Genomic DNA, 17685 nt, shown 5'->3' on the forward strand with positions numbered 1-17685 from the left:
TATGTCTTTACATGTTAAATCACCTAGAGATCCTCATCTAGCTAGACCACTGAAGAAGAAAACCATGAATGTTGTATTCCTGTATAATTTAAAGGAGAAGATTTAGATCTAACATTCCATCGATACTTTATTGCTATAATGTTTGTTTCTTGAACTTAGCTGTATTCATGAGTATGGAATATGAAGTATGGGACTTCAATTTCAATGGACAAGTAAATCTGAATCATTTAAGTTAATCACCCATTATGCATGATGTGTTCATGTCGTATTAGTCCGTGATAATAAACCTGATTTGATTATGCACCTTGCTTAGTTTTCTGTTCTTTTTTTGGGGATTTTAGCATCCATTCAAAGGTTAAAACTTGCACATAGGACATTCTGGAATTTCTTGCATTTAATCTTTTTGCAGTGACAATCTTGGAAGGTGCAATGTTAAATTACAATGGCATTCTGCAGTATTCATATAAGCTTAACTAAATTAATCTACCTGCTTACATGGCAATTCATGAAGAATATGTACAAAGAGGTAGACCATTAAAAAAGCAAGACAGCATAGGCAAATAACCCTTCTGTCATGTTTCGCAAGTTAGTAACTTCGTGGTTGATCATGTTTCAAGCCTATTCTCCAGCTTATCTTCATATTCTGTTGTTCCTCCAAACTTAATTTCATCCAACGTTGAACATACTCCTCTGATACAGGAGCCCCAAGCAGTCTTTTTAGGTAAGGCAACACTTCATCTGTGAGTCTATCAAACTCAGCTATTGTATCCAGTACTCTTAGTGCAGCCTCCACTACGTAGGTGAGACCCAACGTAGACTTCTGATTCTTCTGTCCCCTTTCTTGATCTCTTTGTCTCCATCGCTGGAGATTATCCACTGACATCTTTTACAAAACTACTGCCTCTTGCCCCTATCCTGACTATATGTCTTCTCACCCTGTCACTTGTAATAATGCTATTCCCTTTTCTCAGTTCCACCCTCTCTACTGCATCAGTTCTGAGGATGAGGCTTTCCATTCTGGAACAGATGAGATGTCCTCTTTTTTGAAAAGAATGAGGTATCACTTCCACCACCATTTATGACAGCTTCACTCGCATCTCCTCCATTTCTACACATCTGCCTTCACCCCATTTCCCCGGCATTTTAACATGGATAGGATTCCCTTTGTACTTAAATACCATCCCTCAAGCCACCATATCCAGAACATCATTCTTCATAACTTCTGCCATCTCCAAGAGAATCAACAGAATAAAATAACCTACAGAGAGGAGGTGGGAGAGCTTGAGGCATGGTGCTAGGCAAATAACTTCATCCTCAACTTCAACAAGACAAAAGAGATAGTTATCAACTTCAGGAGGACTCTCACCTCTCACACCCCCCTTTACATCAGTGGCACAATGGTGGAAACTGCAAGCACTTTCAGAATCCTGAGATTGCACATTTTGCACAAACTCTTATGGTCCCAGATCAATTCCTACACAGTCAAGAAAGCTCACTAACACCTCTACTTTCTGAGGAGGCTTAAGAGAGCTGGGCTATGCACATTTATACTCACAACCTTCGACAGATACACAGTAAAGAGCATCTTAACACGCTGCATTTCTGCATGGTACAGAACCTGTACTGCAGAGGACTGGAAGGCTCTAAAATTGACAGACAAAGCTGCCCAACACATCTCTGGCAGCAGCCTACCCACCATCAAGGACATTATATGTCTGTCAATGGCCTCCTGTACTGCCATGATGAGGCCAAAGTCAGGTTGGACGAGTAACACCTCATATTCCATCTGGGTAGCCTCCAGCTTGATGCATGAACATCAATTTTTCCATCTTCCAGTATTCTCTCTTCTCTCTCTTGTTCTCTCCTTGTTCATTCCTTATTCTATTTCCCTTCTCTTCTTACCTGCCTATTACTTCCCTTGTGTTCCCCTTCTTCCCTTTCATGGTCAACTGTCCTCTTCATTACATTGTCAATTAAATAGATGTACTTATAATATTATTGACTCTCCAAAGAAATGACAATCGTATGCAGTACCACTGAGTACCTTTGTTCAGTAGTTTTGAATTTTGAAAGCAGTACGTACGTCTAAAGTTTTATACAATCTTTTCTTTTACCTAACCACTGTGAATCTTCATTCTGCCTTATATTTGTTGGTCGAAGTTTTGGATCAGTCCTGTGTCTTCAGGTTCGGTTGGAAGGCAGATATTATGCCACCACTGAAGGATTTCTTTTAGAGCAAGAGATCTTGATATGAACCATAATCAGATTAGTTTAGCTGCAGTCATAGCTGTTTTTTCACATTTTTTTCTTCTGAAGCCAGTGACCACAGCTTTGCTTGCCTATTCTCATTTAGTTCGAAATCAATGATGTTTCCAAAGGAAGATTAATAAACAGGACTTTGATATTTATGTTCTGTAACAGAGTGAAGTTTGTAATTTCACTGTTTAATTAAAAGTTGTACCATTAAATAGAGTAGTAATCTTGTGTTTGAAGAGCATTGACTGTATTTCCTCACATGATCTATTCAATTTGAACAGCATTTGTTAGGTTTATTGAAGACCCTTAATTATTACCATGATGACAGGACATAACAGCTCTCTATGTATTCAGAATCCATTTGAGGTTGTTGTATCTAACAATCTTGGGTTTTGTGAGTTACAAGGGTTGGAGAAAGGCTTTTTTGCAATCTTCAATGCAGTATTTTTTGAAAGTGTATTTAGCTTATAAGATCTAGAAGAGAATATATATAGTACACAACAGGAAATGAAAAAATTTAAGGCAGGCTCAGTGCAACACCACTGTGTATAACAGTGTGGAGGAAAACCAGAATGCCACATGTTTCTTACAAAGTCTCTCTATCCTCTAAGAAATTATGTGCAATTATTTGTGTAAAATCTAAATTCCTTTAAACAAATGAACAATCCTGTGATATTACCGTAATTGCACTTTTATTTTCATTTAACAGACTCCTATGAACCAGGCCTCAACCCGTTCCCATTGTATTTTTACAATTCATGTTTCCAGTCGTGAACCAGGCTCTGCTACTATCCGTCGGTCCAAACTACACCTAGTGGACTTGGCTGGATCAGAGCGTGTTACAAAGACTGGAGTGGGAGGACAGCTATTGACCGAGGCAAAGTACATTAACCTCTCTCTGACATACCTGGAACAGGTAAGGTTGGAGATCTCACCAAGCAATCTTAGTTAAATTGTGGCAAGGGATGAGAGAATTTACTCTTTTCACTGTATCAAACAGTAAAAGAAGTACAATTACTCCAGTCAGTTGACATTATATGACTGACATTATAAGTAAGCACAACGGATGACTACAGAATATATATACAGTATGAGATGGGAGGTTATTTCCATTTTCCACAGAAAGTTTAAAGAAGCTTCAAAAATAAGTAATATCAGTTGAATTAGCAGTGTAATATAATATGTCTACTTCTGGGACTGTTGAGAAGTCACAGCTTGATGGGTTTGTTTATACAGATATTTCTCATAACTCAGTCTTGAAAATGACATTTTGCCACTTAGATTACTTCTGCAATAGGACTGTAAGGCTAATAGATTTGAAAGTGCCATGCCAGACAAAGGTTTACTGTAATTAATGTAGTCGCAATATTTACTTTTGTACTTTAGGGTGTATATTTTAATTTGATTTAGAGTTTGTTCATCAAGGCTGTAATTCAGACTCTTACATTGTTTGAAAAAATGTGCATCACATTAAAGAGTTTACTTAGTATTATCCCTTACTATTCCTAATACTTTTTTTACCTTTTTAAGCTAGGTCTTTAATACTTTGGCATCAAATTCCTTTGGTCTAAAGGAATTGATGGGCAGAGATATCATTAAAGAATCAGTTTACAGTTAATGTACATGTTAGTTCTTCATTATATCAAGAAGCTCAGTTAAAGCTATTTATTTTAATTGCAGGTTATTATTGCACTGGCAGAAAAGAATCGTGCACACATCCCTTATCGAAATTCCATGATGACATCTGTTCTGCGAGACAGCCTGGGTGGAAATTGTATGACCACAATGGTTGCAACTTTATCTGTAGATAAGAAGAACTTGGAGGTATGTCCTTTGAATTTCTCTCAGTATTTCCTATTCAGATTCATAGTATGCACGTGGAAGTGCATTGTTGCTCCACCCCATCAAATTTTATATTAAAATATGCAGTGATTTCTTTGAATTTTAACTGTTAGAAAGAAAGCATTGCCCCTGCTTGACTTAACAGTTACAAATCTGCACTTGTGTTCTGCTGCCATAGTGAATTTAAAAGGATTTCCATGAAAAGAAGATAGATTTTCTCTGATGTTTCATGATTTAATGCCAGTGCTGTTTATTTCCAGAAAGTGAATATTTTGCTGAGAAAGGCATTTTTATAGATTGGTATTGTATTCTGTGATGAGTTGATATACAGTATATTCTACTTTGTCATGCTTGGAGGAATATTATTAATATTAATATTATTAATTAACTTAAAGCGTTTGAAGGTGTACCTGAGCAAATTTATAATTTTCAAAATTATTTCAATCTTTTGTTATTGTTTTCAAAGTGATCAGAGACATTTCAAAGTTCAGAGGCCTTTTACAACAGTTAACTATCACAGAGTAATGCAGGGAAAGAAGCTCAAGAGCTGCTGTCTGATCAAGTATTATGAAATGTGTTGTCTGGATGTCTAGATAAGATAACTTTGTGGGACATTGAAAGCACTGAAATAATCAATCAATTGACAGGAAAGGGTGAGAAATGATGAATGGATTTTTGTAAGCTGTCAATGGATGACGAGCGCACTGAAGAATGTTTCCAGCAAATACAGAACAACAGTATTTTATGTGATTAATCATCTGCTGTCTTCAGTTAAGCCTCACTGTTACCATTTTGCATCTGACTCAGCTTTAAGGCAGAAATGGCTGCTGGTGTAGTGCTTTGAATTGGGTTATTAATCATGATTCAGAAGGTAGATGGAGGGGAAGTAGTTTCTTTTATGTTTTGCTTTACATAACCTTAATATTATTAATTAACTTAAAGTGTTTGAAGGTGTACCTGAGTAAATTTATAATTTTCAAAATTATTTCAATCTTTTGTTATTGCTTTCAAAGTGATCAGAGACATTTCAAAGTTCAGAGGTCTTTTACAACAGTTAACTATCACAGAGTAATGCGGGGAAAGAAGCTCAAGAGCTGCTGTCTCAGCACCACTATATGCTGGTTCAATAACAAGGCTTTGAGGGTGGTTGGCTATCCTTTATATCTGTGCTCACTTGTTTTTAATACCACCATGGAAAAAAGAATTTGACTATCTACCCTGTCGGTGCCTGTATTTGTCTGCCTTGTTTGCCAAGGGTATTTGTGCGCAATTACATTCCTTATAGGTCAGAGTAGTATAAAGGATGTGCAACTTGTGTTTATAAAGGAAAGTTTTGTTTTTCTTTCTTCCCTGTGGTCTTAAATATTTCATGAGCCAGTGGTCAATTGTTGTAAGTTATTTTTCTCTGTATGGTCGTTAATTGCTTAACCTATCACAATAGGTATCAATTAGTTAATGTTCTACTTGATGTGTTTGGGCAATAAAGAGGCTCATTAGAGGGTTGATAGCCAAGTACCCCCATAGTAGCATTTACTCACATGGATATCTTGGTTATTCATGTTTTGGAGCATTGGCAATGCTGGTAAGGCTACCATTTATCAGCCATCCCCAATGCACACTGAGAAGATCATGGAGAACCATTTCTTAAATCATTATTGTCCTTCTGGTGTAGCTGCTCTCACAGTGTTGTAAGGCAGGGAGTTCTTGGATTTTAACCGAGTGATGTTGAAGGAGTATCATTATATTTCCAAGTTAGACTGGTGTGCATTTTGTAGCGGAGTCAGCGGGTGATATTTTCACGCACTAGCTGCTGCTCTGCTTCATTGCTCTGGGGTCCGTGGGTTTGGAAGGTGTTATTGAAGTAACTGGATGAGGAACTCCAGCACATTTCGAAGATGGAGTACCTGCAGCCATGATTTGCATGTGATACATGGAATGAACATTTATGGTGGTAGACGGGCTGCCATTCAGTGGGGAGCTTTCTTCCAGATTTTGTTGAGTTTCAGGATGTGTGAGTTGCACACATCCATCCAAACAAAAAGTATCCTTCCATAACTGTACCCTGTAAACAATGGAAAAGCTCTGGGGTGTCATTGACTATAGGATGTATTGAAGCCAGTTTCTGTGACGATATAAAGGTGGGAACACAAGTTGTAAAGAGGGAGAAAAGAGTCATTGCAAGACATAGATCGGGTAACTGTGCAAGGTACAACATTGACAGGTGAAATATAATGTGGGAAATTGTGAAGCTGGTTGTTAGATAGGAAAAGCAGAACACTTTTTAACTGGAGATAGACTAGGGAATGCTGTAATAAAGGGTGATCTGCATGTCTTGATACATGAAACACAAAGCTAGCATGTTAGGATGACAAATGGATTGTTGTCTTTTATTGTCTAGAGAATAGAATGGGTATACATGCTGGTGAGATCATATCTGAAGTACTACGTACATTTTTTAGCAACAGTTCCAGGAATTTTCGATTAGGGCACGTGGATAACAGAGCGATTATCTACCATCGCCAGATACTACTACAAAACAGAGATCGCCCAAAACATGAGGTAACATGAGGGGGAATTTCTTTACTCAGAGAGTGGTAGCTGTGTGGAATGAGCTTCCAGTAGAAGTAGTAGAGACGGGTTCAGTATTGTCATTTAAAGCAAAATTGGATAGGTATATGGACAGGAAAGGAATGGAGGGTTATGGGCTAAGTGCGGGTCAGTGGGATTAGGTGAGAGTAAGTGTTCGGCACGGACTAGAAGGGCCGAGGTGGCCTGTTTCCATGCTGTAATTGTTATATGGTTATACTTCAGTTCTTATTTCCCATATTTATATTTGTTTCTGGTCTACTGAATTGTATTAATAAACTTCTGCAGCAATTCCTCAGGCTGAAATGTTTGACCTTCAGTAGCCACAACCACTGGAGTGGTTTCTACTCTGTTCCCAGTGACCAAAGTTTCTTGATGCCTTTCTCAACTACAGGTCTCAGGCATAGGTGTTGGCGCGTGGCCTAGTGGATAAGGCATCGGTCAGTGATCTGAAGGTCACTGGTTTGAGCCTCAGCTGAGGCAGCATGTTGTGTCCTTGAACAAGGCACTTAACAACACATTGCCCTGCGATGACACTGGTGCCAGGCTGTTTTGGTCCCAGTGCCCTTACCTTGGACAACATTGGTGGCATCAAGAGGAGGGGAAGGCTTGCAGCTTGGGCAACTGCCGGTCTCCCATACAACCCTGCTCAGGCCTGCGCCCTGGAAACCTTCCAAGGCGCAAATCCATGGTCTCATGAGACTAATGGATGCCTATTTTGTCTCAGGCAGTTCTTTCATCTATATTTGAATCCTATCTATAATAAGATTTGGAACCAAGTGGTCCTGGTGACACTTAAATTTAGCAGTCTTAGTAGTATGGAATTGTTGCTTGATGGCCTTGTTAACAATATCTTTCATAACTTTGATTATTCTGGGACAATAATTAGTATGATTAGATTTAATCTTGCCTTTTGTGGACAAGGCATAGCTGGCCAATATTCTGCATTGTTAGGTAGTTGCCAGTAATGTAACTATGCTTGTTAGTTGTGAGGACAGATGCAGTGCTGTGCTAAATGCCACAAAGTCTCCTTGCTGCTTGTGTTGAGTGTAAAACTAGTGCAAGCAGTGACACCTAAACGATGCACAGTGGGGCTGGTGGCATGTAATAGACTCAACTACTCCAGCAACTATCAAACGAGTGATTACTAGGCTCCTTACCATGTAGTTGTAGAAATTCCATAACACTTGACCTTTCATTTGTCATTGTTTGTTCTTGGATCCTGGCTTCCAACCTTGGCAAACACTAATTGTTAGTTTGGATGAATTTTGGGGAGATGTGGGCACCATGGTAGTATAGCGGTTAGCACAACTCTATTACAGCTTGGGGTATATGGAGTTCAATTCATGCGCCGTCTGTAAGGGATTTCTATGTTCTATGTTCTCCCTATTACTGTGTGGGTTTCCTCCAGGTGCACCAGTTTCCTCCCACATTCCAAAGATGTACCAGTTGGTAGGTTTATTGGTCATTGTAAATTGTCCTGTGATTAAGTTAGTGTTAAAGAGGTGCGTTGCTGGGCAGTGTGGCTCATTGGGCTGGAAGGGCTTGTTCAACACTGTATCTCTAAATAAATAAAATTTTAATACCTTCATGTGATTGTCATCTTTAGTAGTTCTGATTCCTTGGAATTAAAGTTGAATGCTCCTGCATCTAGAATGTTCTGTACACATTCTCATGTAATTCCAGCTACTCTTATAAAGTAACATTAGAAAATTGAATGCAAGTAGCACTATTCCATTTAACCCTATCCAGAACATGGTTTTTTAATGAACTTCTTTTCAGTGGACTAAAATTTGAGATGTTTCAGATTTTAAAAATGCTACAAGGCATCCATGCATAATAAAGATTATACTTAGACTAGGTATATGGCAACAAAAAAACCCACAAGGAAATGCCACCTTTTATCAGGACTACACCAGATAATGTGCAGCTACTGAGGTGGAATCTAAAATATACAATGATGCTATGAGAAAAGGAGCCATGCAGGAGAAATAAGTCTATCTCAGCTCACTTTCTCACTTTCTATTACATGATTTCTAGTTCCTGTTATATTTATAAAATGAACATTATAATGCAATGTTCTCAGATCCTTTTTGTTTGGCTTTTTTCTTCATTTTTTGTGGATTTTAATTACTATATAAAATTCTAGTGACATTCCCAATTACAAGACAATGTACTTATTTGTATTTTTTACTCCTTGGACTACTCTTATATTGCCATGATTTACTCGTCTTATTACTGTCAGACTTTGATACTTTGCTGTTAATCAATCCTGAATGGGGAAAAATAAAGACCAAATATTTGAAGAGCAAAGTTTGCTATTTGGTTCACATTAAAACATGAAATAAATTGTCTGGCTCAAAGATAAATTACAGGGAAACTTATGGGAGGTCTATATTAATACGGTCAAAGCACATTAGAGATTTAAATCCTTCCCTTCCTCCACTCCCCTTAAGAATTGTAAGTAACTTGAGCTAAAATAGATATATGATATGATGCTAGCGGTAATGAGATCAAGAAATTGCCATCTGAGGGGATTCAAGTAATTATATAAATTGAAATAAAAAATAGTAGTAGCACCAGTAAGCATGGAACTTCTACATTGCTGTAAAACCTCTTGAGTATGCTAATGTCTTTCAAAGAAGAAAATCTGACATCCTTACATAGACTGGTCTGTATATGAGACCTGACCCACTAATCTGCCTGCTGAGTTCAAGATTGATAAATATCGACATTGCCTGTCTAGTTCCCGGGAACAAGTAAAATATGTGTATAATAAGTGTTGAATAATCCAGAAAAAATGTTGAAGAGGGAAAGATGGTGTGCTTTGGAGTGCCTTTGGGAGACGGAAAAATTATGTATTGTGTAGAGTCTGAGTTGGAGATAAAGCAGATATCAGGTTTTCCACAACGAATTATAGTTAATAAGTCTACAGTTTCCATACTTTCTGTTGCTGTAGGGAGTGATTCTTTCTCATTGGGAAGAGTCATAACGAAACAGTACAGAACAAGGCTGGTTGATGAATCATGCTTAAGCCTGCTCTTTGAAAGAGTATCTACTCTCTATCTATACTTTTTTTCTGATTCCATTAGTCATCTAATTCCCTCACTATACGATCGTAATATATAGAAGCAGAATTAGGCCATTTGGCCCATTGAATTTCCTCTGTCATTCAATCTTGAATTTTTTCAACCCTATCCTCCTGCCTTCTCCCCATAACTATTAAGCCCTTTACTATCAAGAATCTGTATGCCTTAAATACACCCATGGTCTTGACCTCCACAGCCCTCTGTGGCAACAAATTCATGGATAAACCACCCTTTGGCAGAACTCCTCTTCATCTCAGGTTTAAGGGGATGTACCTTTATTTTGAGGCTATTTTGGATTCTTTATTCTTCCTACAAAAGTGCATAATCCCACACTTCCATATACTATATTTCATCTGAACCCTTTCATTTTAGATCAGAACTGTACCAATTCATGGTTGATTCTTTATCTTGTCATTTGTTTATATTGTGTTAACTCCATATTTCAGAATCAGAATCAGATTTATTATCACTGGCATGAAATTTGTTAACTTAGCAGCAGCAATTCAATGCAATGCATAATCTAGTAGAGAGAGAAAAAAATAAATAAAACAAAACATAATAATAAATAAACAAATCAATTATGTATATTAAATAGATTTAAAAGAATGTGCAAAACAGAAGTACTGTATATTAAAATTAAGGTAGTGTCCAAAGCTTCAATGTCCATTTAGGAATCAGATGGCAGAGGGGAAGAAGCTGTTCCTGAATCGCTGAGTGTGTGCCTTCAGGTTTCTGTATCTCCTAATGATGGTAACAGTGAGAAAAGGGCATGCCCTGGGTGCTGGAAGTCCTTAATAATGGACGCTGCCTTTCTGAGACACTGCTCCCTAAAGATGTCCTGGGTACTTTGTAGGCTAGTGCCCAAGATGGAGCTGACTAGATTTACAACCTTCTGTAGCTTCTTTCAGTCCCGTGCAGTAACCCCTCCATACCAGACAGTGATGCAGCCTGTCAGAATGCTGTCCACGGTACATCTATAGATGTTTTTGAGTGTATTTGTTGACATACCAAATCTCTTCAAACTCCTAGTAAATATAGCTGCTGTCTTGCCTTCTTTATAACAATATCGATATGTTGAGACCAGGTTAGATCCTCAGAGATCTTGATACCAAGAAACTTGAAGCTGCTCACTCTCCACTTCTGATCCCTCTATGAGGATTGGTATGTGTTCCTTTGTCTTACTCTTCCTGAAGTCCACAATCAGCTCTTTCGTCTTACTGACGTTGAGTGCCAGGTTGTTGCTGTGGCACCATTCCACTAGTTTGCATATCTCACTCCTGTACGCCCTCTCGTCACCGCCTGTAATTCTACCAACAATGGTTGTATCTTTAGCAAACTTATTGATGGTATTTGAGCTATGCCTAGCCACACAGTCATGTGTATACAGAGAGTAGAGCATACTCTTAATATCTGGACGTCTAATTATTTTCTCTTCTCCCCACTCCTATTGAGCAAAAGATAAAAAAAAGCCTAAAACAATGCATCAGCAGGGTCAAGAACAGCTTCTATTGCACTGTTATAAGACTGTTGAATGATCCCCTAGTACGATGAGATAATCTCTTGACTGCACAATCTATCTCATTATGGCCTTGGATCTTATTATCTGTCTGCACTGCACTTTTTCTGTAACTGTACACCCTATTCTGTATCCTGATATTGTCTTCTCTTGCACTACCTTGATGTATTGTTGTAATGAAATGATGGATGGCATGCAATCCAAGTGTTGTTCACTGTACCTCAGTGCATGTGACAATAATAAATCTACTTACCAATAATTTACATTAATCAATGTCTTTAATCAATAATTAAACTACCATAGTCCTCTTGGGTAGGGCTACTGAAAACTCATTAGCTTCTGGGTGATGAAATCTCTTTAATCCCTATGCTTAATTGTCAACCACTTATTTTGAAGCTGTTATCCATGTTCTGGACATTACTGCCAGGACAAGGATTAAACCTACATCTTGTCTGGCAAGCTCCACAACAGTTTTGTATATTTCCACAACTTGTTCTTCAAACTGAGCTGAGTTTAGTTCCACTCTACTTATCATAACTCATAGTCCAATAGTCTAGCCCCATCCTGATTCCAGAAATCAATCTATACTATTGCAAGTATATTGTTTTTCATGTAGGAGACCAAACCAATACACAGTATACCATGTAATACACACAAAGTGCGGGAGGAGCTCAGTAGGCCAGGCAGCGTCAATGGAAATGTGTAAACAGTTGACGTTTTGGGCTGAGACCCTTCATCGGGACTGGAAAAAGATATGAGAAGTCGGAGTGAGAAGGTGGGGGGGGAGGGGAGAAAGAAGTACAAGGTAGTAGATGATAAGTGAAACCAGGAGAAGAGGGGAAATTGATAGGTAAAAGAGATAAGGGGCTGGAGAAGGAAGAATCTGATAGGAGAGGACAGAAGACCATGGAAGAAAGGGAAGGGGGAGGAGCACCAAAAGGAAGTGATGGGCAGGTAAGGAGGTAAGGTGAGAGAGGGAAATGGGTATAGGAAATGGTGAAGGAGAATTGGGGGTGGTAATTACTGGAAGTTTAAGAAATTGATTTTCATTCCATCATGTTAGAGGCTACCCAGACGGAATATAAGGCCTCCAGCCTGAGTGTGGCCTTATCAAGGCAGAGGAGGAGGCTGTGGACTGATGTGTCAGAATTGGAATGGGAAGTAGAATTGAAATGGGTGGCACAATATACAATGTGCAATGTCACCAAGGTCCTGTATCATTTCAGTCAGATGTCTTCACTCTCTTAGTTGAAGTCAAGGCCAACACGAGCAGTATCTTCCTAATTGCTTTCCATATCTACATGCTAACTATAAGGGATTTGTGCACAAGGACACCTGGATCATGTTTCAATTTTTCACTGTTTAAAAAATATTTGTCTTTCTACCTTTCCTACCCTAGTGGATGACTTCACATTTTTCACATCCTATTTAATTTGTCACTTCCCTGCACATTCACCTGACTGTCCACCTCCTCTCACATTGCTACTTAGCTTTGTATCATGAGCAAAATTAGGCATACAGGTGTCCCCTCCTTTACAAAGGTAGAGCATTCCAATGAAACCTTCCTTAAGCTGAAATGGTGTAAAGTGAAGAACCATTAATTTATCTGGGAAAATTTTTCGTAAAAGTGAATATCCTCTTTGTAATGTGAAAACAGGTTACTAATGTAGGTCAAGAGCAAACAGGAGGAAATCTGCAGATGCTCAAAATTCAAACAACACACAGAAAATGCTGGTGGAACACAGCAGGCCAGGCAGCATCTATAAGGAGAAGCACTGTCAACGTTTCGGGCCGAGACCCTTCGTCAGGACTAATTGAAAGGAAAGATAGTAAGAGATTTGAAAGTAGTGGGGGGAAGGGGGAATTACAAAATGATAGGAGAAGACCAGAGGGGGTGGGATGAAGCTAAGAGCTGGAAAGGTGATTGGCAAAAGTGATACAGAGCTGGAGAAGGGAAAGGATCATGGGACAGGAGGCCTCGGGAGAAAGAAAGGGGGAGAGGGGAGCACCAGAGGGAGATGGAGAACAGGCAAACAACTAAATATGTCAGGGATGGGGTAAGAAGGGGAGGAGGGGCATTAACGGAAGTTAGAGAAGTCAATGTTCATGCCATCGGGCATTCCACGTCCCATTCCCATTCTGATATATCTATCCATGGCCTCCTCTACTGTCAAAATGAATCCAAACTCAGGTTGGAGGAACAACACCGTATATATTGGCTGGGCAGCCTCCAATCTGAACTTTATGCACTTAATTCTTCTGTCTGTATTCCATTGTGAATCTACACATGTATCTCATCCTCAATATTGTGTACTTAAGTTTGTTTAATAATCTCCTATGTGATACATCATCTCCTATGTGCCTCCTTCTGGAAATTCAAGCAGTGTGAAATCCCCTAGTTCAACCTAATCTGTTCTTCTAGTTACACTCTCTAAGCGTTCAAACAGATTTGTTAAGCATGATTTCCATTTCATAAATCCATATTGACTTTACCTAATCTGATGATAATTATTTTCTAAGTACTCTATTATAATTAGTTTGAAAATAGGTTCTTACATTTTCTGCAGTAATGACGTTAGGCTAACTGGTTTGTAGTTCCCTATTTTCTCTTTACCTTTATTATATAATGTTACAAACAGAGAGACAGCTAGTAGGGCTGCTGCCTCATGGAGACATAGATCCAAATTCCATCCTGACCTCAGATGATACCTGTCTGGAGTTTTCACATTCTCCATGTGACTACATGGGCTTCCTCTAGGTGTTCCACTTTCTTTCTATGTCTCAAAGGTGGTTGGTAGGTTAATTGATAACAATAATTTGATCCTTTTTTTGTAGATGAAGGGTAGAATTTGGAGGGGTAGTTGATGAGGATGTCAGATAAGATGAATATAAGATTAGTGGAAATGAGTGGTTGATGGTCTGCATGGACTTAGAAGGCCAAAGGGCCTGATTTCATTCTGTATCTCTCTACGACTCTATGGCTTCATGGCTGCAGTCAACTTTACCTGCTGGGTGGAAATTGAAAGGTGGTTCCCTCAAGTTAATGTTTTCTATCACAGCAATTGATAGGAAGCAAAACTTTCTATGCAAAGCTAGGAGTTCTTGTTCTAATATGAGGGTTGGGCTTGAATGAAACCTCATGTGATTCTAATCTGGATCTGAAATGGGCTGAAAAGAGTTGGGACAAGATGGGGTCCATTGGTTAGTTTCTCATTTTCCTTTGTGAGATCAAATTTAGGAGAGATGGCTTATTTATAATGAAGCAGTATAGCAGTATGAGCACTGAAAAAGATCCAGAGAGACTTAAGGAATAGAATTGAAAATACACTTGGACTAAGATGTTAACTGTCCTGTGCTATCACTAGTGAGATCATCAGTTGATCTGCCACCTGTCTTCATGAGTTTCGGCCCGATTATGATCAAGAATCCCTCGAGCTAAAGCACCACCTCCCATTGGTGAGCTTAAAAACTTGGCATCTGCCTCTATCATAGTTGTTGGTCGCTTCCATCCAACAGATAGTCTACTGCTCAGGTGTCTATGCAGCTACTGAAGATTTCACAAAAGATGGATACACTGTCCGACTATCTGCCCCTCTGGACGTACTTGGTCCACACCCATGATGATCCTGTCTCTGCTGCCTCAGCTACAGCCCTGCTGGTTGACTTGATCTCTCTTCTAGTGAAGCCAAGGTCACGCAGCCACTTCTGGAAAGTGAACGCAATAAAGCCACAGCAACCTACTTCGAATGGATAGCATGAAACCTTCCACCCTCTGTCTCTGCACTCTGATCTTAATTCTGCATACTTGGTTAACTTGCGCTCATGGGTTTCATCGATGTTGTCTTCCCAGGGGACTGTGAGTTCACCATTTTTCAAGCCCCTTGTTTGGCCAGGCCAGCTGTTTTAGCTAACCTCTTCTCCTCTTCTACCTCTCGTATTTCTTGCGTTACAAGCTCATGGCGCTCCTTACCTGTAGAAGATGACCACTACTTGTGGTTTGTCCATCCAAGTCCCTGGCGGCCTAGCTGGGTAGCCCCATCCGGCTCCTTGTGCTTCAGTCTAGACTTTGCCTCATCAACTGCTACATGGGCTGACCACTTCTTGCCTGATCTCACATCCAGCTGGGTGCTCTCGATGACAGGGTCTTTTGAGTCTCAAAGCATCAAAAATGATCTTACCTTGGCTACCTTGACCTCTTCATTTAAAATGAAGCAGTATAGCAGTATAAGCACTGAAAAAGATCCAGAAAGACTTACGGAATGATGTACTGTACGTTTAGTGAATAGGTATGAGCATGGACATGGCAGAAGGAGGTAGCAAAAAATCTGTGGCCATTTGTTTTGACAGAAAAACAATAGAAAATTGGATTATGTTTTTTAAATAGTGAGTTTGAAAGGTGTTTGTCTTCAATTTAACATGCAAGCATTGAAGGTGATCAGGAGGCAAATGGTATGTCAGCCTCCGTTGCAAGAATGAGGCATAGAAAAAAAGGAAAGAGAAAAAAAAAGTTTGGCTGTACTCTTGTGTTTAAAAGACAAGATGAGTCATTTTGAGAGTTATAAATGAGGCTTTAGATTTGGAGTTGGTGTTTTTCTAGCTGTGGTGTCCAGAGCAATTTTCTCAGGAAAAAGTGATCAACCAATTTTTCACTCAGAAGGAGGTAATCCTTTGGAGTTTGCTACTCTAGAAGGTGCAGAGTCTCAGTTGCTTATTACATTCATGAGGAATTAATGGATTCTTAGTTGTTAAAGAAATTAAGGGATATAGGTTTGTGCAGGAAAATGCCACTGAAATAGACATACTGAATGGTGGAGCAAGTGCGAAGGGTCTTACTGCCCACTCCTGGAACCGTTTATATTCTTGCATTCTTTTACGCCAGTTAGGGTATTTCATTCATTCTATGACAGAAAATTATGAAGAAAAATTTCATTGACTGAGACTTGTTTCTCTTTGAAGATAGTAAGGAGTGATTTAAGCATTGATAAAGAATATGGAAAGAAATTATTTCCTCTGATGGCAGGGTCTAGAGCAAACGACTATAAAGGTTTGATCTGGGTTATTGTGGTGATGTCAGAAAACATTTAATAGAAAACGTAATTGAAATTCTAGAACTCCTACCCTCAAGTAACTTTTGAGTTTAGGGGTCAATTAAGTATTTCAAAGCTAAGATTCAGATCTTGGTTTGTCAAGTTATTTGAGGTAATAGAATCAAGGCTGCTAAGAGGAATTAAGATTTCCCTTACTCGTGATTCATTTGAATGATGGAACAGATTTGGAAGATTGAATGTGGCTCATTATTTTCCTTTAATTTAGTTGCTGAATTGTACACAGAATTATTTTTCTCTTTCAGGAATCTATTTCAACATGCCGATTTGCACAGAGGGTTGCACTGATCAAGAATGAAGCTTTTCTGAATGAAGAAGTTGATCCCAGATTGGTAAGATTATATTAAAAAAAACCTACAAAGTCAAGGAAAAAAGCATATGGCCAATGTGCCTTAAGATGTTTTGGAGATATTTTGTTTCCTGTTTTATGTGCAAACTTATATACACATCGAAATTTCCCTCCAAAATTAAGCACATTAAAAATCTATTTGCCTTTTATAGATATTTAATTCAGGAAAAAATTATGGAAACTGAGCAACAATGTTTAAGCATAGCACAGCATCATGTTACATAACCATTTTCTAGTGTGCACAGTGTACTCGAGCATTCAGTTCAATAGGTCATGCAAATATATTGATCCATGGGTTAAAGTGGAATATATCAAATGCAGTGCCACTAAGTTATACTGGCAGACAATGCTGCATGATTAAATTGGAGTAGAATCCTGTTGAGTTAGGGTGATATTGATATATTAAACATGGCCACTAGATTGATAAAGGCCATGTCATCAACTATCTTGTGATGTTGAAGAACGCCTGGGAATTATGCTTACTGGATCAGGCAATATTTATGTTTAAATCATTGCTATTATCACTATAGGTAACCACAGATTATTTGGCCATGCCCACCCACATTGTAGCTTGTCAGAGTGTACTATCCATAAATTGGCTGCATGTTTCTGACATTTAGTCAAGAACATTGGTTCATAAGTTAGAAGACAAAATAATTGACTGGAAAACACCTAGGGACATCTAAGGTCTTGAATGGCACCATCAATGCAAATCTTTCTTTTTATGATTTGTACGGTATTGGATTTGAATTACATGTCATTTGGTATATGTTTTATATTGTAGATTTATGAGGTCTTTGCATACTAAAACAAACCCACAATTCAGTCATCCGATAGATATATTTGAAATGACAAGAAGGAAAGTGTGCAAGAATAATCACACCTTCCTGTGTGTGTTCTTTTGCATTTTGTGGTCTGAAACCTGAAGAAAACTTTGGAGCT

At 38.7% G+C, this 17685-nt stretch overlaps 1 protein-coding gene across 6 annotated transcripts in view; it reads left to right on the plus strand.

Annotated features, from left to right (window-relative positions):
* kif6 (kinesin family member 6) overlaps positions 1-17685 on the plus strand; it is a 569609-nt gene that overhangs the window by 106797 nt on the left and 445127 nt on the right. For all 6 annotated transcript variants that reach the window (XM_073056062.1, XM_073056057.1, XM_073056056.1 and 3 more), the window contains 3 exons: positions 2966-3172; positions 3937-4080; positions 16640-16726. In XM_073056062.1, the coding sequence (XP_072912163.1) occupies positions 2966-3172; positions 3937-4080; positions 16640-16726 (438 nt within the window). The remainder of the gene's footprint in view (positions 1-2965; positions 3173-3936; positions 4081-16639; positions 16727-17685) is intronic.

Source organism: Hemitrygon akajei, chromosome 9 (assembly GCF_048418815.1).
Source record: "Hemitrygon akajei chromosome 9, sHemAka1.3, whole genome shotgun sequence".
NCBI classification, from domain to species: Eukaryota; Metazoa; Chordata; class Chondrichthyes; order Myliobatiformes; family Dasyatidae; genus Hemitrygon; species Hemitrygon akajei.